Source organism: Phyllostomus hastatus, unplaced genomic scaffold, assembly GCF_019186645.2.
Source record: "Phyllostomus hastatus isolate PE091 unplaced genomic scaffold, TTU_PhHast_1.1 phas_scaffold_345, whole genome shotgun sequence".
NCBI classification, from domain to species: Eukaryota; Metazoa; Chordata; class Mammalia; order Chiroptera; family Phyllostomidae; genus Phyllostomus; species Phyllostomus hastatus.
Window position 1 is genome coordinate 15,818,809 of NW_025334024.1, and position 24,677 is coordinate 15,843,485.

The 24,677-nt window shown below is 40.0% G+C and overlaps 1 protein-coding gene and 1 non-coding gene across 6 annotated transcripts in view; both read right to left on the reverse strand.

Annotated features, from left to right (window-relative positions):
- Positions 1-24,677, reverse strand: part of WWP2 (WW domain containing E3 ubiquitin protein ligase 2) — a 168,838-nt gene that overhangs the window by 114,217 nt on the left and 29,944 nt on the right. For all 5 annotated transcript variants that reach the window (XM_045818627.1, XM_045818623.1, XM_045818624.1 and 2 more), the window contains exon 2: positions 2,444-2,528. In XM_045818627.1, coding sequence (XP_045674583.1) covers positions 2,444-2,513 — 70 coding nt within the window. In that variant the 5' untranslated portion in view covers positions 2,514-2,528. The remainder of the gene's footprint in view (positions 1-2,443; positions 2,529-24,677) is intronic.
- LOC123806209 lies at positions 10,671-10,777 on the reverse strand. Its single transcript, XR_006783445.1, has one exon. It is a non-coding gene; the product is annotated as a U6 spliceosomal RNA (small nuclear RNA).

Sequence of the window (24,677 nt, forward strand, 5' to 3'; positions counted from 1 at the left end):
AGAATAGAACCTGGCATATTACCTTTCAATAGGTGTCAAACAGTTTTTTGCTTTGCTGTGCTTTGTGTTACTTAAGTTAAATATCAGATAAAATGTTCAAGGGCCTGACATAGTTAAAAAGTGTATCTCAAATCTCTAGGATTACAATATGAAGAGGCATGAAGGTACAGAGGCAAAGAGAGGAAACAGCATTGTAACATCTCCCAAACTGCACTGTAGGCTCTGTCAGTGAAATGCATGGGAGGAAGAAGAAGTACCCACACTATTCAAATTATTATGTCTTTCTTTCTCTTTGTCCCCCACCATCTTCCTGGATGGCAGTATCAAATCCCTGTAGATTAAATGCATATAATGAGAAGCACCTACATTATCAAGTTAGCTCTCTCCACATTAGTATGCTACTTCACACTGAAGAAAGGCAACAGGGAAATCTGTTAGAAGTCAGTGGATGTTACTGAATAGTATGAACCCAAAGTAGGGACCTCAGGACATCACCAGGTTCCATAGACAGGCTTCTGCTTTAACCTAGGCTTACTAATTATTAGGTAAGGTAGTGAAGGCTGGAGTCCCAAATTGCAAACCCTATCAGTTCATTCAAATCCTCTTCTTCCTCAACATGCTGGAGCAGCACAGCAATGACACATCAAGAAAAATCATTAAAATGTTTTAATACTTTAAAAAAAATAACTCAATAAGAAAGAGGTAAAGTATATGAGCAGGCAATCCACAGAAAAAGAAAATACATATTTCCCTTAAATGTATGATAGGATGCTAAACAGTACCATAATTAAAAAAATGCAAACTAAAACTATGCTGAGGAAAACAGCTTTTTACCAATAAGACTGACAAAGGACAAAGTCTGGCAATGCACTGTGTTGGGAAAGAGGTGGAAAACAGGTGCTCTCATACACTGCTCAAAGAGTGTTCCTTCCAAGGAAGGCAGCCTGGCTCTTGAAATTCTAAAAATACATCCCCCTCTGATGTTTCTTGGAAGAGACACACAAGAAACTGATAATACTAGTTTCCTCCAAGCTGGGGCACTGGAGGCTAAGGAAAGAAATAATGTTAAAGTATGCAAATATATTAAATACATTAATAACATTTACATTTCAAAAATAATAACGAGAGACACAAGTTTGACCCGAGATGACCATGTTGTGAAGTCCAAGCTCAGATACTGAGTACTGTGCCCCCACCCCTGGCCATCTCTCAGTCCATGACTCTTCTGCAGAACTAAAGCTTCTGAAGCAATATTCTTTCATTTGAGCAATTTTTATTGAGGGCCTACTATGTGTCAAGCACAGTTCTAGTCATCGAGATGTCAGAAGTAAACAAAACAAACAAAAACTCCTGTTGTCATGAAGCTTAAATTCTATTGAAGGAGACAGTCAATAAATGAAGTACATAAAAATAGGTGTTGTGATAGTGACAAGGGCTGAGAAGAAAAATACAAAGTAGGGAAGAGGGTGGAAGTGAGGAAGTTGGGCTGGGGAGGCTTTAGCTGGGGAGAGCAGGAAGACCTGGCTGAAGAGGATGACTTTTGAGTAAAGATCTAGAGAAAGTAAGAAAGCAAGACAGGTAGATATCCAAGCCAAAAGCATTTCACTCAAACGGAACAGCAAATGCAAAGCCCCAGAGGTAGGAATATGACTGGCATTGTCAATGAATAGCAAAGAGGCCATGTGGCTAGAGCTGAGTAAATGTGGAAGCGTGAGATGAGAAACTAGGGAATCATATCACGTGGGATCTTCAGCTTTTACTCTGAATAACATGGAAAGCCCTTGGTATGTTTGAGAAAAATACTAACAATAGGTAGCTTACATTTTAACAAAATCAATGGCTGCTGAGTGACCAACAGAATGAAAGAGGGCAAAAGGCAGACGCAGGAAGGGTTGAGATGATGGCAGCCTGTGGGATGGGGGGGGATGGTAAGAAGTGGCTGAACGCTACACATTTTGAAGATAGGCACAGCCAGATATGCTGACTGACTGAATATAGGACATGTGAGAAAAACTCAGAGCTCAGTTCCAGACATGTCACATGTTAGATGTTTACTAAACAGTAGAATGGAGATGAACAAGTGGGCTGTTGGAGTTCAAAGGAAAAGTCAGACTAGAGATACAAATTTGGTGGTGGTTTCATAATGGTGGCACTTAAAGCCCATGGGTTGGATGAGATCACTGAGGGAATGAGTGTAGACAGAAAAGAGGCCTGGGGCATGAAAGAATCACCATTTTACATCATTTTTGCCAAAAGTTCCTTTTTCTCTTCTTCTTCAATAAGTCCAGCTATAACACAAGAACCCTAAGAGAATGAACAGTTACAATCTTTAGCCATTTCACAGAATTTGGCTTTCTAGACCAACATGTGGTATAACTCCACATCTTCCCCATAATGTGGGCTGGACCTCAAAATGACTAACACTTCACACAGTGCCACTTACCTTTCAAAGTAAGCTGAGACTTCTCAAAAGGCAGGGCCACTCCTGATCGGCTGGAGCTGGCAGATGCCATGTCATCACCAGGACACTGCAAGACAAACACGGCAGTAGATTTAAAGAATATCTGGTGAGAGACTGAGGAATTGGACCCAATGTTAATATCTGAGTTTAAAGAGACAGAAGCAAGAAAATATAAACCTCAAAGCAACTGTGGCTATGCTACTTTCAGTAGAGTGGTGTGTAATGTCTGTCTTACAATGACTATTGAACTGGATGGGTCTTGAGTAGCCTAAGAAGAACACTGTTATATCAAAGTCTGGGAACAGGGGGACTTCCAGTCAAGATGGCGGCACAGGTTAACACAGTTCACCCCCTTGCACAACCACATCCAGATTACAACTAAAATATAGAACAACCATCAGAAATTTAGTTGAATAGAAGTGTGACAACTATGGAATTAAAGAAACCACATCCATCTAACTGGTAGGAAGGGCAGAGACACAGAATTGGCTGGTCTCACACCCACCTGTGGTGGATAAAAATCTGGGAGCAAGGAGGCGAACCCCACACCAGGCCCCCCAGCCCAGTGTACCAGTGCCAGGAAGACAAGTCCCATAACTTCTGGCTGCAAAAACCAGCAGGGTCTGAGTCAGTGGAACAAACCACAAGAATCCCAAGCAATTCCTCTTAAAGAATCCACACATGGACTTAATCAGGCACCAGTGGCATACAGGGAGAAACTGAAGTGTCTGGCATCAAGGTGAGAACTGGGTGACAGCTTTCTTTCAGACAGAAAGGCGGGTAAAGGCCACTGACCCTTTTCTGAACCCTTCCCCAAAGAACAGAGCCAGCAGGCTGGTGCCATATCTGAGACTCAATCAATCTGACTAACTGTTTGCCCCACCCAGGAAATCCCCAAAGACTCAATCCCACCCAATTTATAGGCCCACCCAAGCTGCTTCTCTATAACAATGGCTGCTCTTGGTTCATGCTTCACAACTTCCCAAATCCTCTCAAACAAGCAACAGTCAGCCTCATTTAGTCCTCAGCCTCCATACCTCTTGCTAAGGAGCCCCATACCCAGCACTAACAGCAATCAGCCTAAATTCACAGCTTATTTTTGCCTGGGAATCTCCAATACCAGCACAAGTATCAGCCTTCTCAGATTCTTTATAGCTCAGGCAGGGTGGCCCCAGGCAAAACACAGGTGGGGGCTGACCTTGATCTGCACCACCTGGGAAACCTCAGTGCCTGCACACCCAGGGGACAGGTATAGACCATGTCAGAACACCACCACCCTGCCCCTGTTACAGCTGATCCTGCACGGAGGGTGGAAGTTGATTGTAAGTGGTCACAGCCAATTCTTATAGCTGACTATATATCCCTCCTATTGATCTGCCAACAGCAAGCAAGGCTCAACTATAAGAGGAGGGTGTACTCGGCCCACATGAAGGGCATACCTCGAATAACCAGCTTGCGTGATAGGGGAGGCTGTGCCACTGGACACTACAGGGAAACCTACTACATTAGACCACACTACCAAGAAACAGAGTCAAAGTAGCTCTACCTATTACATTGAAACAAACACAGGGAGGCTGACAAAACTAAGAGACAAAGAAACATGGCTCAAATGAAAGAACAGATCAAAACTTCAGAAAAAGAGCCAAACAAAATGGAGATAAGCAATCTATCAGATGCAGAGTTCAAAACACAGGTTATGAGGATGCTCAAGGAACTTAATGAGGACCTCAACAGCATAAAAAAGATCCAGTCAGAAACAAAGGATACACTAATTGAAATAAAGAACAATTTACAGGACAACAACAGTAGAGGGGATGAGGCCAACATTCAATGATTTGGAACATAAGAGAAAAAAACTAATCAGAACAACAAGAAAAAGAATTTTAAAAAGTGAGGATTGTATAAGCAGTCTCTGGGACAACTTCAGTGGGTCCAATATTTGAATTGTAGGGGTGCCAGAAGAAGAAGAGAAAGAGCAAGAAATTGGAAATATATTTGAAAAAAGATAGTGAAAGAAAACTTCCCTAATTTGGTGAAGGAAATAGATGTGCAAGTCCAGGAAGCACAGAGAATCCTAAACAAGATGGATACAAAAGGGCCAATCTAAGACACATCATAACTAAAATGCCAAAGATTGAAGATACAGAGAATCTTAAAAGCAGCAAGAGAAAAGCAGTTAGTTACTGATAGGGGGGTTATCATAACACTATCAGCTGATATCTCAAGAGAAATTTTGCAGGCTGGAAAGGATTGGCAAGACATATTCAAAGTCATGAAAAGCAGGGACCTACAGCCAAGATTGCTCTACCCAGCAGAGCTATCATTTAGAATCAAAGGGCAAATAAAGAGCTTCCTAGACAAGAGAAAACTAAAGGAGTTCATCATCACCAAACCATTATTATATGAAATTGTTAAAGGGATTCATTTAAGAAAAATAAGATCAAAACTATGAACAATAAAGTGGCAAAAATACATATCTATCAACAATTGAACCTAAAAAACAAATAAAGCAAACAGAACAGAGACAGAATCATGGATACAGAGAGCATTTTGATGTTTGCCAGATGGGAGGGGGTTGGGGGAATGGGTAAACTAGTGAGGGGATAAAGAAGTACAAATAGATATAACAGAATAGCCTTGGGGATGTAAAGTACGGTATAAGAAATGAAGTAGCCAAAGAATTTATATGCATGACCCATGGAGATGAACAATGATGGGGTGATTGCCTGAGGGTGTGGGGGCCCTGGATAGAGGGGAGCAAAGGCAAAAAATCAGGACAACTGTAACAGCATAACCAATGATATATAATTTTTAAAATATAGCCACCATCCCTGTCACTCCATCTTGGCTAGAAGTCCATTTTGTGCTTTGAATGGATCTTTTTACTCATATAATTTTGTAACATTATAAACTGTCACTTGGAAAATATTAGTTCTTTGAGATATGCAGATTTCCAAATGTCATTATAAAGTAACAAATTGTGTTCGTTTCATTATACAATATCAGAAGAACCACATTTGTGAATGTTACCAGTGATCTCACCAAACAAACCTGTAAGTACTGGGAAGCTGACGGCTCCTGCTGGTAGATGTAAGTCTTTCCAAAATCCTAATTTTCACTTGAAAACTCAGTTTTATCATTGTCAGCAGACACTGTCAGTTGTTTCCCTGGAAGTGACAGGCTCACTTCATTCATTTTCAATGAAATACTGCCGAATACTCAAATCTAGCAACTTCAGTTGGTGTGTTAGTTTAAGTAAAAATGTATTTCAAAAAGAAAACAACAACAACTACTTCAGCTCTCAATTCAATCCATCATACAAATGCCTTTCCTCAACACAATCTGTACACCTCAGGATGCAATGAAAGTGCTCTAAATATATTTCCCATGTCATCACACAGAATATTAAAAAGACATGTGCTCATAGTCAGGACTTAATAAAAATGATTTATACTGCTTCATCAAGCACATTTTTTAATGAAACTGGCTTTTTTCTCTTCTTTTTGTTGAGTGTGCTGAGGCGAAGAATACGATGACAGCAGCACAGCCTGGTGGCTCTGTCCTGATTCATGCCATGGCACCAACAGTTTGACTCACCTTTGCTTTTACACCATGGTGCAAACATGAAAACAGTGAAAAAGGCAAATAAAGTTATTAGGAAAGTAGTTTTGCTGTTGCAAAACCCTAAAAATCTCAGAGGGACACCAGAGTCTGAAGACCACTCTTGAGAACTGCTGCTATAAAAATAATATGAAATTCCTATTCCATTTAACATCATTATTATCTTCTTTCATACTACTTAGATCTGATCTCTCCTCCTAACTTCTATTTTGAAGTTGTTCAGCTTTAAAACATGGTTATTAACTGACTACATTACTCGAAGAACATGAGAATTAAATGTAGCTATGGCTCAGTGAAATTGATTTTGACATTTTTCATAGATAAGAGTCGAACAATTTTTTTGCTTCAAGATGTTTGCCCTCCTCCCTCCCCACCCCCCAAAAAAGAATTTGCCTTATTATAAGATATATCCAGTCCAGGCTTCCAGCCAAGTTGGAGGTGTAGACAGATACGCTTCGCTTCCTCACACAACCAAAAGAAGGATAACAACCAATTTAAAAACAAAAAGCAACCAGAACTGCCAGAAAATCAAACTGTATGGAAGTCTGACAACCAAGGAGTTCAAGAAGAAACATTCATCCAGACTAGTAAGGGGGGGCGGAGACAGGAAGCCAGGGTGGTGAGGACGCAAGACAAGGCAGTGGCTGGCAAACTGGGAGGGTGAGGAGGCGGACCAGGATACCCCATTTGTATGTGGATAAGCCAGGAGAAACAACTAGGGAGCAAGACAGACCGCACAACCCATGGTTCCAGCATGGGAAACTAAAGCCGCAAAACCTCTGGCTGTAAAAGTCTGTGGGGTTGTGGCAGTGGGAGAAACTCCCAGTCTCACAGGAGAATCCACTGGATGGGACCAGGGGACTCTGGAACATACATAAGCTCATCTACCCAGGAATCAGCACCTAAAAGGACACAATCTGTTGGTGGGAAGCAAGGGAAGTGACTGAAAGCCAGCAGAGAGCCCAGCGAGAGGCATTGTTCCCTCTTTGACCCCTCCCCCACACACAGCACCAAAATGTAGTGAAGGGAGTTGCCCCACGCTGGAGAATACCTAGGCTCCATCCCTTACAACCTAACAGGTGCACCAAGATAAAGAAATATGGCCCAAATGAAAGAACAAGTCAAAACTCCACTAAAAGAACTAAGTGACAAGGAGATAGCCACCTATCAGATGCAGAGTTCAAAACACTGGTGATCAGAATGTTCACAGAAATAGCCAAGTACAGTTGCAAATTAGAAGAAGAAGTGAAGGCTTTACAAAGTGAAATAAAGAAAAATATACATGGAACCAACGGCAAAAAGAAGGAAACCAGGACTCAAATCAATGATTTGGAAGAAAATGAATAAATAAACATTTGACCAGAACAGAATGAAGAAACAAGAATCAAAAAAAATGAGGTGAGGCTTAGAAACCTCTGGGACAACTTTAAACACTTTAACATCTGAATCATATGGGGTACCAGAAGAAGAGGAAAAACAATAAATTTAAAACTTATTTGAAAAAATAATGAAGGAAAACTTCCCCAAACTGGGAAGGAACTAGACATGTAAGTCCGGGAAGCTCAGAGATTCCTAAAGAAATTGGACCCAAAGACGAACACACCAAGACACCTTATAATTACATTACCCAAGATTAAAGATAAGGAGAGAATCTTAAAAGAAGCAAGAGAAAAGGAGACAGTTACCTACAAAGGAGTTCTCATAAGGCTATCAGCTGACTTCTCAAAAGAAACCTTATAGGCAAGAACAAGCTGGAAAGAAGTATTCAAAGTCATGAAAAGCAAGGACCTACATCCAAGATGACTCTATCCAGCAAAGCTATCATTTAGAATGGAAGGACAGATAAAGTGCTTCCCAGATAGGGTCAAGTTAAAGGTGTTATCATCACCATGCCCTTATTATAAGAAATGTGAAAGGGACTTATCTAAGAAGAAGAAGATGATCAAAAATATGAACAGTAGCCCTGGCTGTCATAGCTCAGTGGACTGAGCGCAGGCTGCAAACCAAAGCATCGCAGGTTCGATTCCCAGTCAGGGCACATGCCTGGGTTGCAGACCATGGCCCCCAGCAACTGCACATTGTTGTTTCTCTCTCTCTTTCTTTCTCCCTCCCTTCCTTTTCTAAAAATAAATAAATAAAATCTTTAAAAAAATATATGAAGAGTAAAATGACAACAAACTCACAACTATCAACAACTGAACCTAAAAAAACACCAAAAACTAAAACTAAGCAAACAACTAGAACAGGTACAGAATCACAGGAACGGAGGGTAATCAGTAGGGACCAGGGAGGAGAATAGGGGGAAAAAGTACAGGGAATAAGAAGTATGGTCGGTAGGCACAAAATAGGCAGGGGAGGTCAAGAACAGTATAAGAAATGGAGAAGCCATTTTTTACAAAAAACAGTAAGTGTTGGTGAGAAGCCTCATATGCCAATTAGATGGTACTGACAACCACCAGTAGAGTTAAAGATGTATACAGTGTACCTCCTAGGATTCCACACCTAGGTGTTTTCCAGGGGAAAATCCTGCAACATATGCAGAAGAAACCATATTCAGATATGTTCATCACAGCAATGTATATAATAGCAAAATTTTATAAACAACCCAAATGCCCATTGATGAAGGAATGGACAAATTGTGATATACTTATAAAATGAAATGCTATATAATACTTGAAATATATGAATTCAATCTATATGCACAAATCCCAAATTAATATGCTAAAAAAAAAAAGTGGCAGCCTAAGTATAGTATGAGGCCATTGAAATACACTTGAACTTACACAAAACAATTGTGTATATTGTTGAGAACACACACAAATGAAATAAAAGTATAGAAGCATGGATGGGAAGGAACCACACCATTCAGAACAGAAGTTACCTCTAGTGTCCAGGGTAGCAGAAGATGGAGATGGGGAAATGGAGTGAGGAGAGAGACCAAGGGAACTTCAACTTTATCTGCAATACTTTATCTTTTAAAGAAAAAAGTTCTGAAGCAAATATGGCAAAATATTAATATTCATTAAATCCAGATGGTAGTTGTTGTGACTGTTTGTTATCTTATTCTCTGAACCATTTCAAATGTTTGATCTTTTACATAACTTAACAATAATTTTAAGGGGGGAGATCTTATCTTGAGTAATGAAGGAAAAACTAATGACTATAAATTAAGCCTAGGGGCTTTGAGAAACAGAGGTTAAAGCACTAAAAGCTGGAAATCCATTATTTATAGACTTTAAAAATAAAAGAAGCTTTAAAGTCTTCACATCTACTGGGACTCTTTCTTCCCTAACTTGGCTGGGGATAGTTTTTAAACTAGCTTGTTCTCCCTGAGCTTCAGCTGCTTTTAACCTTTGGTCTGAACTCAAGAGAATCCAGGAGGATAAAACTTGAAGGTCCTACATGGCCGACTAAATGGGAAAACAACCCAACCTCCTGATCTATACTTCATGGCCCCAAAACAAAATCAATCAGATAAAAACTAAAGGAGGCTCAGAAAGAAACCAACTAGGAAAGCAGGAGAAACAGCAGATAATACCACCTCGTTTTCTATCGCTGGTGTCTTTCATAGAGTCCACAGTTCATTAAACATAATCTATGTTATTCTGTGGGCTTTGTCTATCTTTCCAGATCCAATTAGCAAGATACCTCTCTGACATTACAAGGTAGATATCTTCAACTGTAAAACCTTCCCAGACCACATATAAAGAAAAATAAGCATTACATGCCCTAGCTGGTATAGCTCAGTGGATTGAGTGCAGGCCTGTGAACCAAAGGGTTGCTGGTTCCATTCCCAGTAAGGGCACATGCCTGGTTTGTGGGCCAGGTCCCCATTAGGGGGCATGTGAGAGGCAACCACACACTGATGTTTCTCTCCCTCTTTCTCCTTCCCTTCCCCTTTCTAGTAAATAAAATTTTTTAAAAAAAGAAAAGAAAAGAGAAAAGAAAGAAAAAAAGAAAGAAAAGAAAAGTAAGCATTACATAGAAGGGAAATCAGGTCCTAGCCTCGTCAAAATACTTTCAACCTATTAGTTTCTGCCTCAAGTCCATACTGGATATAGTTTCTTATGGGCATAAGGTCCAAACCCCTACCACCTACTACAGGAAGCTCACAAAACCTGAGACGCAGAATTTACTCTGCATTTACCTCAGCACAACTGTATGTGGACTCAAGTAATTTCTCCCCTGGTAGTAAGCAATGGGCAGCGTTTGCATCCAAAACACTCCAAAGAAACTGAGTTAGCATAAGCCTGGAACAGGCAGGGGAGTGGAGAGATGGGAAGAAAGACCAATGTTTTAAAAAATCACCAAAGAGCCCTGGCTGGTGTGGCTCAGTGGACTTAGTACCTGCCTGGAAGAAATGCAGGTTCAATTCCCAGTCAGGGCACAGGCCAGGTCCCCAGCTGGGGCATGCAAGAGGCAACCAATACTCACACACAGGTATTTCTCTCCCTCTCTTTCTCTCTGCCTTGCCCTCTCTCTAAAGATAACAGGAGAGATAAAAACACTAGAGGAATCTGAGGCCTCCAGTATCCATAGTTACAGCAATTATCAAACACTACCCCGATTTTTATTTTGTTTTGTTTTTTAAAATATGAAATGCTTCACAAATTTGCGTGTCATCCTTGTGCAGGGGCCATGCTAATCTTCTCTTTATCATTCTGATTTTAGTATGTGTACTGCCCAAGCAAGCACATCCTAGCCACATTAACACAAAACTCCAAACCAAAGGCCTATTCAGCTCCATTCCTATTACCTAATACATCACATCTGGCTTTTAATTAAAAATTGTATGTTATGCTAAAAGGCAAGAAAAAAAAAACAGTGTGGCAAGACAAAGCAAACTTCAAAACCAGACTCAAGTATGACAAAGATTTTGGAATTATCAGACAAGGAATTTAAAATAACTGATCAATATGTTAAGGGCATCAGTGAAAAGAGTAGACAACACCCAAGAACAGATGGATAATGTAAGCAGTGACATGGAAACTCTAAGAAAGAATCCAAAGAAAATGTTAGAAATCCAAAACACTATAACATAATAAAGAATGCCTTGATGGGCTCATCAGTATACAAGACATGGTTGAGAAAAAAATGAATGAGCTTAAAGATATGTCAACAGAAACTTCTCAAACTGAAATGTACAGAGAAGAAAAAGACTTCAGAAAAAAACAAGAACATTCAGGAACTTTAGGACAATTTCAAAAGGTACAATATATACAGAAATGGAATACCAGACAAAGAGAAAACAGAGCAGAAGAAATATCTGAAGTATCAATAGCCAAGAATTTTGCAAAATTGATGACATATAGCAAACCACATAACCAGGAAACTCAGAGAGCGTCCAACAGAATAAATACCAAAAAAATAATAATTTCTGACAAACAAAAAACTACACCTACACATAACAAACAGCAAATCTTGAAAGAAAGCAGAGGGCCCTGGCTGGCATGGCTCAGCGGACTGAGCACTGCCTGTGAACCAAAGGGTCGCAGTGTCAGTTCCTCCTCAGGACCCATGCCTGGGCTGCGTTCCTCAGTTGAGGGCAGGTGAGAGGCAACCCCATATTGAGGTTTCTCTCCCCCTCTCCTTCACTTCAACACTCTCTAAAAATAAATAAAATCTTTTTTTTGAAAGAGAGAGAGAGAGAGAAAAGAAAGGAAAGAAAGGAAGAGAAGAAAGAAAGAAAGAAAGAAAGAAAGAAAGAAAGAAAGAAAGAAAGAAAGAAAGAAAGAAAGAAAGAAAGAAAAGAAAGAAAGAAAGAAAGAGAAAGAAAGAAAGAGAAGGAAAAGAAAGAAAGAAAGCAGATGGGGAAAAAACACTCTACCTACAGAGGCGTAAGGATACAAATCACAGGAGCTTCCTTCTCGGAAACCATACAAGGAAGAGAGCGCAGAGCCCCAGTGGCGCAGTTGGTTAGTGCGCAGTACTTACACAGGAGGAGAGTGTAGTGAAATATTTATAGCATTGAAAGAAAAAGAAAAGAAAAAAAAAATGCCAACCTGGAATTTTTGTATCCGATAAAGTTATCCTTCAAAAGTGAAGGAAGACAAAAGGACTTTCTCAAACAAAACCTGTTCTGCAAGAAATGTTAAAAAGAAATTCTTCAGGGAGGTGGAAGATGATATGGGTCAGAAACTTGTATCTACACACAGATAATAAGAACATGGGAGAAGGCCTGAACAAAGCTCCACCCACTGGCTTCTTTACCCACTAAAAGACTGATACGTAGGGAAAGGGCATGTGCTGAGAAGGGCTGCCAAACAGAAAACAAAGAAGAGAACTAACAACACAGATAATGAGCAGCAGAAAAACAAAGGAGGGATTTGGGATGAGGAAGTGGAAATTTTATTTTTTTAATTATATTTTATTGATTACGCTATTACAGTTGTCCTAATTTTTCTCCCTTTACCCTCCTCCACCCCAACTCGCTCAGGCAATCCCCCCATCATTGTTCACATCCATGGTCATGTGTGTAAGTTCTTTGGCAACTCCATTTCCAATACTGTACTTTACGTCCCCAAGGCTATTCTTTAACTACCTATTTGTCCTCCTTTGTCCCCTCATTCTTCACCCATTCCCCCTCCCCCCTCCCATCTGGCAAACATCAAAATGCTCTCTGTATCCATTTCTTCTTGTTTGCTTAGCTTGTTTTTAGTTTCAGTTGCTGATACATATGTATTTTTGCCACTTTATTGTTCATAGTTTTGATCTTATTTTTCTTAAACGAGTCCCTTTAACATTTCATATAATAATGGTTTGGTGATGATGAACTCCTTTAGTTTTCTCTTGTCTGGGAAGTTCTTTATTTGCCCTTTGATTCTAAATGATAGCTCTGCTGGGTAGGGCAATTTTGGCTGTAGGTCCCTACTTTTCATGACTTTGAATATGTCTTGCCAATCCTTTCTAGCCTGCAAAATTTCTCTTGAGATATCAGCTGACAGTCTTATGATAACCCCCCCCCCCCGCCGTATCGGTAACTAACTGCTTTTCTCTCACTGCTTTTAAGATTCTCTCTTTATCTTTAAACTTTGACATTTTAATTATGATGTGTCTTGGAGTGGGTCTCTTTGTATCCATCTTGTTTAGGATTCTCTGTGCTTCCTGGACTTGCACATCTATTTCCTCCACCAAATTAGGGAAGTTTTCTTTCACTATATTTTTTCAAATACATTTCCAATTTCTTGATCCTCTCCTGATACCTCTGTGATATAAACGTTGGACCCACTGAAGTTGTCTCAAAGGCTGCTTATATTATTCTCGCTTTTTTGGATTTCTCTTTTTTTTAAAAGATTTTATTTATATATTTTTAGAGAGGGAAAGGAAGGGAGAAAGAGAAAGGAAAGAGGGAGAGAAACATCAATGTGTGAGAGATACATTAATTGGTTGCCTCTTACCCACCCCCAGCTGGGGACCTGGCCCACAACCCAGGCATATGCCCTGACTGGGAATAGAACCAGTAACCTTTTGGTTCACATGGGTGAGGGACTAGCCTGTTCTGCATCTGCACCCCTCCTACCAGTCTCGATAGATATGGTTTCTTTAATTCTGTAGTTGTCAGACTTCCATTCAACCTGATTTCTGATGGTTCTGAGTGATGGTTGTTCTATATTTTAGTTGTAATTTTGATATGGTTGTGCAAAGAGGTGAGACATATCTGCCTATGTCACCATTTTGACTGGCAGTCCTCCAGAAGTGGAGATTTTAAAAATTGTGGACAAGGAGTCTCATTAAGAAGGTGAATTTAGGGCAAAGATATGAAGAAGCTGAAGGAGGTAACTGAGGACATTTGTGGAAAAACATTTCAGGCAGATAAAGGGCAAGAACAAAGCTCCTGAGATGGTAGTGTGTCTTGGGACTACAAGGGACAAAACAGAGCCAGCACAGCTGGAGAGTTATGAAGGAAGAGGAGAATGACAGGCATAAGACATGTAATTGAATTTATCTTGTTGGGTAAAATTATCCCTAATGAAATATGAAATGCCTTGGAGCAGTGGGTCTCAATTCTTTCTTCACATTTGAATTATCTAAAGTGCAATTTAAAGCCCTGGCTGGTGTGGCTCAGTGGATTGAGCACTGGCCTGGGAACCAAAAGGTCGGTGGTTCGATTCCCAGTCAGGGCACATGCCTGGCTTGTGGGCCAGGTATCCATTTGGGGGCATGTAGAGGCAACCACACATTGATGTTTCTCTCCCTCTCCTTCTGCCTCTCTTCCCCTCTCTCTAAAAATAAATAAAGTATTTTTTAAAGTGCAATTAAAAAAAAAACCTACTGACAACCAAATTCCAACCTCAGAGATTCCCATTTGATTGGTCTGGAGTGATGTGGGGACAGATATGTTATGATTTGATTGATTGAGTGATTGAGTGATTGATTGATTTTAAGAGAGGGAAGGGAGGGAGAAAGAGAGAGAGAGAGAGAAACATCAATGTGTGGTTGCTGGGGGCTGTAGAACAATGGAATAGTATTGAGAGTCCAGGCATGTGCCCTGACTGGGAACCGAACCTGCGATGCTTTGGTTCACAGCCCGCGCTCAATCCACTGAGCTACGCCAGCCAGGGCCAGATATGTTATTTAAAAGTTCGCCATGTGATTCTAATATAAAGTTCCAGATAATAATCGCTGGTTTAGTGTTACTGAGTAAGTTGAGGCCTCAACAAATTTGACTGCACTGAAATAGGACTTAACTCTATCAGAATGTTTAAGGCTAAACTAAAATTATATGAAAAATTTACATGGAATAATATGCAATATTATCAATAATAATAGGGACAGAATACAGTAAAGGAGATCTATGTCTGGGGTGGTTTCAACAAGACCAAGTATTGCACCACCTTCCCTGATAGTTTTCTCTAAGTCTTCCAGGGGCTACTGATAAACATGACAGATTAAACACATGCATTTATCTCTGCTCCCTTCTCAAACTCCAACAAAATGACAGGAAGACAACACAAAAATATAAACCCATTAAAAAAAGAATGGAAAAGGAAGTAACAGAGACAGCAGCAACATTTTGGAAATGGCAAGTCAGTTGACATTGAAACCTAACTACCTGCAATGGGAGAAGTCAACAGGAAGCAAAATGACTGGCATTGAGAAACCCCAGAACAGGTCAATGATTGGTTGCACCAAGTACTTCTGAAAGTGAGAGCCTAAGTGAAACTAAAAACAGGAGGACAGGTAAAAGCTTCTATGGGAAACAGGTCCCCTGCCCACCCAATTCACCTAGGCAGTTAACCCTCCTGAATCTCAGACAAGAGAGTTACATTTTAGCTTCTAAATAGGCTAACCCAGACTTGAGGACTTTGGACACAGCTGAGGGTAGTGATAAGGCACCGTACTGATCTAGGGAGATACATCAAAGTCTACATCATGAACTGTGACAAGTCAGTGTCCCCCAACCCCACTCGCCTTCCCTCACCTGATCACAAATCAGCCTATTGGTACTTGGCTTACACGTAAACAACTATTTGAGGAAAGCCTCAGAAATAAAAGATATCAAAACAAACAAAGAGAAAAGAAGTCCTCTATGGCCATACCGCCCTGAATGCTCCTGATCTCGTCTGACTGACCTCGGAAGCTAAGCAGGGTCAGGGCCTAGTTAGTACTTCAATGGGAGAAAAGAACTCAATTGAAAAGCTGATCTTAAAATTCATAAGGAAGTGTAAGGGACCCAGAATAACCAATACAATCTTGAGAAATAAGAACAAAGTTGGAGGAGTCCCAATTCCCGATTTCAAAACTTGTCAAAAAGCTACAGAAATCAAGACTGTGGTACTGATACAAGGATAGACATATAGAACAATGGAATAGCATTGAGAGTCCAGGTACAAACCCATACACTTAAGTTCAACTGATATTAGACAAAGGTGCCAAGACAATTCAGTGGGAAAAGAATAATAGTCTTTTCAACAACGGTGCTGGGACAACTGGATATCCATGTGCAAATGAATGAAGGTGAACCCCTACCTTATACCTTATACAAAATAAACTCAAAATGTATCAAACCTAAATATAACAGCAAAAACTATAAAACTCTTAGAGGAGACCACAAGTGTAAATCCTCAGAATTTTAGGGTAGGAAATGGTTTCTTAGATATGATACAAAAAGCACAAAGAAAAGCTAAATAAATTTGACTTCATCAAAATTTAAAACTGTGCTTCAAAGAACACCATCAAGAAAGTGAAAAGAGAATGCAAAGAATGAGAGAAAATATTTGCAAATCATGTACCTGATTAAAGACTTGTATCTAGAATATATATATGTAACTCTTACAACTTAACAATAAAAGACAAATAATCCAATTTAAGAAAAATGGGCAATGGACATGAATAGACATTTCTCCAAAGAAAATATACAAATGACCAATAAGCAGAAGAAAAGATGTAGAATATCATTAGTCACTAAAGAAATGCACATTAAAACCACAATGAGATACACCATAACAGATAAAACCAAAACATATACAATAACAAGTGTTGGTGAGAATTTGGAGAAGCTGTATTTGCTAGATGGATGTGAAAAATGGAGAGCAGCCTTGGAAAACAGTTTAGCAATTCCTCAAAAAGTTAAACACTGAATTAGCATAAGACCCATCAATTCCATTTTTAAATATATACCCAAAAGAACTGAAAACGTGTATCCACACAAAAACTTATTCATGAGTGTTTCTAGCAGGATTATTCATAACAGGCAAAAGCAGAAACAACCCAAATTGTTCATCAACTGATAAACAGGTAAGTAAACTGTGGTATATCTATACAATAGAGTATTATTTAGCCATAAAAAGGAATGAAGTATTATTTCATGCTATAAGATGGGTGAACCTTGAAAACCTTATGCTAAGTGAAAGAAGTCACACTAAAAACAAGCAAAAAAAAAAAACAATTATCATGGTTTCAATTATACGAAATGTCTAAAATAGACAAATAGGAGAAAAAAGACTTGTTTTTTTTAAATAGTGGATTCCTTTAAAATTTCCAATACCTAGCCCTGGCTGGCATAGCTCAGTGGATTGAGCACGGGCTGCAAACCAAAGTGTCGCAGGTTCGATTCCCAGTCAGGCCACATACCTGGGTTGCAGGCCATGGCCCCCAGCAACCACACATTGATGTTTCTCTCTCTCTCTCTCTTTCTCCCTCCCTTCCCTTTCTAAAAATAAATAAATAAAATCTTAAAAAAAAAATTTCCAATACCTGACTACCGTAAATCTAGATACAAAAAAGAGAAAAAAAAATTATAAAAGAAATGTTATTATTTTTTATAAGCTGAAATCCTTCCAAAATTAAATATATGTCTAGACAGAAAGGACCCAATTGTATGCCCAAACAGTGAATGCAAAAGGAACCACACTAAGGCACAATAGCATGAAATTTCAGAACAAGCTTCCAGTCACATTTACAAAGAACTGGAATCAGAACAATGTCATCAGACTTCTCAATAGCAATACTGAGTGTGAGAAGACAATCAGATGTTTTCAAATTTTAGATAAAACTATTGACAATCTAGAAGTATATAACCAAGAAAACCATCAATCAAGCATGACAGGAAAACAATATTTTCAGATTTGCAGTCTCAAAAAAAGTTGCTTCCAAAGCTTTCTCAGGAAGCTCCTGGAAAATGTGCTCCAGGGAAGTAAACGAAAAGATGGAGGACGCTGTTTTCACATGGGAAAGGCAAAAGAAATTCCTAGAATAGCGATGAAGAGAAGTCCAGGCATTATGTGGCAACAGTTTAAAAAGCAACCAGATTTGACAGTTTATAGGAAGTTGTCATCTCTACATGAATGAAAAGAAAATGGAAGAAACAGGTTACATGGTGCATCTGACTGCACTGAAGGAAGCATTATTTTAGCTCCATCAGAATGCTTGGGGCTGAACTAGTGATAGGTAAACTGCAAATTATGCAAATGAACAAAACAGAGAATATGCAACTCTAGTAAAAACAAAAGTTGTGTAAGAAAGGAAGTAAAATCCTAATACACAACGTGGCTCAGCTGTAATATTTATAATCATAATAGCAAACAATTTAATCCAAACTTGTGCTATGGTTGTGATCAGAAGATGGGGTAGAAGTGTGTGTTTGTGGAGACTGGCTGCAAAGAAAGCTAAATTCTCATCTTCAATGATTAAAAAACAACAGATAAAACTGACAAGCTAAGAAATAACAGTAGAAGAAGAGTAAATATAAATTAGAAAGCAGAAATCAGTACCAGAAGAAACCTAAAAGAGTTAATGGTCATTGATTCCAGGGATTAAGAATCAAGAATAAAATGAGGTGAAGCAAGGAAATGCTGTCACATTATAAGTCTTAGATTGCTATTGGAGTTTTTAAACTATGAACATGTATTATTTTGTGCATAAATAAAATTTAAATCCAAGAAAGGAAAAGGCTTTTCTTCAAATCAGGTCATAGGATGATGTCCTTAATTTTATTTATTTTATTTTATTTTATTTTATTTTTTTATGGTTGTTCAAGTAAAATGTCCTTACTTTTAATAAGAACATCTTATATATATTCAATTAGTATACTGGGTTGAACTGTGCCCCGCCCCCCCCCAAAAAATATGTCTGAGTGCTAACCCCCTTGGAACCTGTGAATGTGACCTTATTTGGAAATAGGGTCTTTGCAGGTGTAATTAAGTTAAAGATCTTAGGATGAGATCATCCTGGATTCAGGGTGGGCCCAGTGTGCTTACAGGAAACGGGAGGAGGCGAGAGAAAGACTAAAGCAGAGACTGGAGTCATGCAGCGTCAAGCCAAGGAATGCCTACACTCCCCAGAAGCAGCAAAGATGGAGTCTCCCCCAAGATCCTAGAGGGTTCATAGCCCTGTTGACACCTTGATTTCGGATTTCTGGCCTCCAGAACTATGAAAGAATAAATTTCAAATTTGTGTTAACTTGTTACTCAGATTAGGAATAAAAAAATTAGTATAATTAGCGACAAGGCTTTAGAAAAATGTGAATTTCAACTGACATCAGGCTGAAGCTGGAAGCCCTCCACACATCAGCAGCACATCCCTGGGGCGCCCAACTCCCAAACCCGCCTGGATCCAGGCCCCTCAGTAACTTCGTTAAGAAATAACCAGTCAGAGGGGGTATGGTCTTACCCAAACTGTCCATTTCTTAATTATGATTCCAATACAAAGCAGGATCCTAAACATTTCAGTATGTTTTCATTATTTAAAAAAGTATTTTTGAAACTCTATTTCAAAGCAATTTGTTGATGCCACTACCAACACAATTGATTAGCTCTTGAGAACTTGAAAATAATGTATGTATTTTAATCACAAGTGACAGAATGACACAAGAAGGGCTACATTCGAGTAACAGGCAGCCTTTCTCTGGTCTTCCCCATCTTCCTCCTCCTTTCTGCCTCTTTCCTTTTCCAGTCTGCAAGGCCCTTCCTCCCCTCCGAGTTTGTCCTTTCCCCTACTGCGATGCAGACCTGCCCCAGGCCCTGCATCAGTGGATTCACAACCAACAGGACAGCTGCCCTCCACCCACACTTAGATTGTAGTGCAACCTGAACTACCAGCTTCCAGAGGTTTATCAGCTCGGCCCTGAAGTGAGGAGTGCCCTTATATGGGGTGGGGAGGTGGAGGAGGGAATAAGAGGGATGACTGGCAATAGGGAAAAAAAGGGGTACCCTTCCACCTTTAATTTTAAATAAGAAACTCAGAAGAAGAAAAAAATGCCAGCTTTCTTTGCCTATAACTCACTGGCTGTTATAAAGAGAAGAAATTATTAGCTAGGGCAGTTAATTCCTGAGTCCTTCTCATTAGCTTACATGAAAGATATCAAGGGTCCACCTACTGGTTCAGTTTCCAGAGACACCCAAAAGACAACAAAGATCTATCCCAGTTCTTTTTGGTTAAAACACTTGAAACACCTGAGATCAAAAAAGCAGGGAGAACATCTTTTATCTCATTCAACTGGGAACATCAGAGGAAGCTGAGTAACACATGGTGCCCTGGCCCCAGAAGATGGGGGAGAGCAGCTGCCACTGCCTGCACTAAAGCTTCACTTGACTGCCACAAAACACAGGGGGTGCATTCAAAACAGGACTGGTGGACTCTTTCTATTATTATTAAAATATAATTCACATACCACAAATTCACCCTTTTAAAGCATATAATTTGGTAGTTTTTAGCATAGAGTTGCGCAACAATCACTGTTATCTAGCTCTAGAACATGTTTATCATCCCAAAAGGAAACCCCATACCCATCAGCAGTCACTCTTCATTCCTCTCTGCCCCCTAACCCCTACTAACCACTAACCCGCTTTCTGTATCTATGAATCTGCCTATTCTGCACATTTCAAGTAAACAGAATCATACAATATGTGGTCTTTGTGTCTGGTTTCTTTCACTTAGCATGTTTTCAAGATCCACCCATGTTATAGCATGAATTAGTACTTCATTCTTTTTTATGGCCAAGCAATATTCCATTGTATGAATATACTTTTTGTTTATCCAATCAACAATTGATGGACACCTCAACATTTGGGTTAGGATGGGTTGATTCTTGAAGCCAGGGGAGTGTAATGGCCGAGTGTACCTTCAGCAGGCAAGCAGCCAGCATTCTGACTGTGCCCCTTCCAGGTCCCTTTTACTCACCCTGTCCAGTCCTCCGCCAGGGTCAGTCTTTCAACAAATGCTCATAGAAACCAGTCTGTGCAAGGCTCTGGAATCCAAAGGTGAATGCCAAGGGGCCCCTGCCCTTTGGGAGCTCAGATAGCTTGTTTTGTGGGACCCCCATTAAATAAATCCTCAAAGGGCTTTTGGTGAGAGAACGCAACCACACATCAGATAACTCTCGCAATATCTAAAGCACCTGATCATTCTTACTACCCAACTTCAGCAAGAACCTTTCAGACCAGTCAACTTCTTACAGGGAAAAAGGTTTAAATGCCCAGTAGCCTTTGAGTGGTATTGAACAAGCAACATACCCTCTCTAAAACTCAATCCCTCATCTCTGAAATGAACCTAATACTACTACTTCCCTTATAAGCTTATTGTAGGAATTAAATTAACTCAGGTAAAGCAGAGAGCACATAGTAAGTGCTCCTGGAGTATTAAGTACAAGCTAAACTAGTTCTTCTTGATGCTGTAATTCTAGGCTCTGGGATTCCTGAAATTCTTGACCCAGCTTTGAGTCAAGAAACCACTGAACACTGACCTGGAGATGAAAGGGCCTGTGTAGCAGATGAGCCAGGGAACAGCAAAACTACTCACCAGCACTCAAATTTTATATTTAATTAGCCAGCTGTAAAAACAGGCAGAGCCTCTTATTTATAACTATAATAGACCCACCCGGCCTCCACTTCTTGAAAGATTTGGAAGAGAAGGGTCTGCTCAAAAGCTTCCTCCTTTCCTTCACACTCCCATGCTTTTCCAGTTCATTCCAACACTTATGTTTCTTTCTTGGCCTCCTTCCTTCACCCAGTTACCTTCCACTCTCCAAAGGCCCATACTGAAAAACAATCGAATAGAACTGAACCTTGCCAACTGACATCCATACAAAGACCAAATGCATAAAGGAGAGACAGGCAGAGACAGGAGAGCACAGTGGAATTACAGGCTAATAATAAAACAGACTGGAAAGCAGATCTCACCACAAAACAGGAAGCAAAAAGCATGGATGACAAAGAAGAGGACCTGTCCTTGGTCAGGACTGCCAAATCTTCGTATTTGGTGTTTTCTTAGAAGTAGGCATTAACACTTGACTTAAATCACAAAATGTTTGTTTATAAGGTTGTGGGGAGAGCAGGCACAGGGGCCTGCAAACTTCCAAAAAAGATTCAGTTAGCTCTTTTTAAGGTAAACAAGATCTTCCCTTTTCTTCCTGCTTCTCAGAAATTCCAGTCTTATAACTGTCCAAAGTGACTCAAAAGCACACAAAAGCAGCACACTGGTTTGATTCCCATGGGAGTTTATATTCATGCACCCATTAATGCACGTCTCACTGATGGAAACATCAGGTCTGGACTCAGAAGACCAAGATTCAAATCCCAGCTCTTCCATGTCTTGGTTGCATGACCTCATTCATGTGGACCACTTCACCTCAGTGAGGTTCTGTTTGTTTCAAATCTATAAAACAATGGGGTACCTAACAAGTAACACGCACTCCATATGTGTAAGGTAAAACCAGTATTTTAAACATTAAAAATCAATCACCATCCAGACTTTCTCTCCTATCCTTCTTGGAAGTCTCTAAATTGGTTGCCAACTCAGAAAGCCAGACTAATTCCAGAAACTGGCACTCAAACTGATTTCAGCAGCACTACAAATAAGCACACTTGGAAGAGTAGCATCCTCAGGAAAAAAGAAAAAAGGAAACCCATTAGCTTGTGATTTTCAAAAGGGTCTTTAAATGAAAAGTAAAAAGGAGAGAAAACCAAGTTTCCTGAGATACACAATACTTTGCTATACTTAAAACACCTACTCATGTAATAGTATACAGAGATTTTATGTCAAAATTTAACTTCCGATAAAAAGCACTCCTTGGACACGTATCCATACTACTCCTTAAACAACTCTGACCAGTCTCTTGACTCTAAAATCTGTCCACATGCTAACTGCTTCCACATGTGCATCTCCGGTCCAGGCCTGTCTCCAGACTTCCCTATCTAACTGTCCACGAAACTGGCACTTGGATTTCTATAGGCATTTCACAACCAACATGAACAAAATTGAGCCCCAACCCTATTCCTCCTGCATTCTTCCCCATTTCAATTAATGACAATTCCATTCTTTCAGTTATTCACGCCAAAGACCGTGGAGTTGCCCGTGACTCATTTCCTACACACATTCCACATCTGCAAACCCTGTTGGCTGTACTTTAAAATACACCCAGGGCCCAAGCACTCCTGACCACCTCCATTACTACCACCGAGTCCATCCTTCACCTGAAACACCACAATAGCCTCTGAAAGTGTCTCCCTGCTTCTAGTCTTGCTCCTCTTTATTCTTTCTCCATACAGCAACCAGAGTGAGCCTGCTGAAAGGCAGGAAGGATCATGTCCACTTCACTGCTCAAAACCCTCCGAAGGCCCCAACTATATGAGTAAAAACCAACATCCTTACAATGGCCTGCAAGGCCCTCCACCACCTGTCCATCTCTCCCCTTACCCTCGATACCTCTCTGACCCCATCCTCTGCATACCCCCTCACTCACATCCCTCCAGCCAGGGAACCCTGGCTGGTCCACAAACTCACCAGGAGTGATCCTCCTTTAGGGCTATTGAATTTGGTGTTCCCTCTGCCTGGAACACTGTGTACCCGTTCAGCCACACAGCTCCTTCCCTCACCTCCTTCAGATCTTCACCCAATCGGTACCTTCTCAGGAAGGCTTCTCTGAGGACCCAAACTCAAAATTGCAACCCCAGCCACCATTCCACGCCCTGCTTCCCTGCTTTATTGTAGTATCATATGCATTTTACTTGGTTGTTTTCTTTACTGTGCCTTTCCCCACTAAAATATCCACAAGGGCAGGGATTCTTGCCTTTCTTGTGTACTACATACATATTCCTAGAGTTTAGAACAGCACTGTCCAGTATAATTTTTTAATTACTTTTTATGTATTGACTTTAGAGAGAGAGGGACAGAGGGAGAGAGGGGAAGAGAGAAGCATCCATTTGTTGTCCCATTTAGTTATGCATTCATCGGTTGATTCTTGTATGTGTCTTGACTGGGGATTGAATCTACAGCCTTGGCGTATCAGGACAGTGCTCTAACCAGCTAAGCTACCCGGCCAGGGCCAAGATAATTTTTAATTTTCTAGGAAACACATTTTAAAAACTAAAAAGACACAGGTGAATTTAATTATACTGCTTAACTCCCCAAAAGTATCATATACAGCATATATTTACACTGTTTTAAAAATTATATTTACTATAAGAATATTAATGGGAGCATTTTTTCTTTTTTTTCATACTAAGTCTTCAAAACCAGGTGTATACAGTATTTTGTACTAATAGTATACCTCCAGTGCTAGACAGCCCCATGTGGCGGCCAGTGGCCAGCATACCAGACAGCTCTAGAACAATGCCTGGCGTGGAGTAGGCACTCACAAATATTCGTTGAATGAAAGAATGTTTTCCCAGGAAGAGGCAGTTATGGTGGAGTACAGAGTTTTCTGAACTTTAGTTGCACTCTATACTCACACTTTTTGCTGTGATTTACTTACTATTTTTCCTTAAAATGACATATATTTTATACTAGAAAGATACTTTAAAATAAAACTTTATATTGCTTCTGTGAATGAAAGAGTATGGGTCTAAAGATAAAAGGCCTGGGCTTCAGTCCCGGCTAAGTCATTCACTAGCTCTGGACTCTAAAGCAAGGACTTTGCTAAGCCTCAGTATCTTCATCAGTAGAATAGCAACAATACTGACCTGTACAGGACCGTTGTGAAAATTAAAAAGAGATGTTGATTTAAGCCCTTTGTAAATGGGAAAGTAGTCATTAAGTGAAAGAGAATGAGAAGCCCATTTAAGCCTTTTTCTCAGGCCTATCATCTTCATATGGCAAGAATGACAAAAGAAGAACCAGGACTTGGGTTCAACTCCCTTGTCTTCCACTTACAGCATTG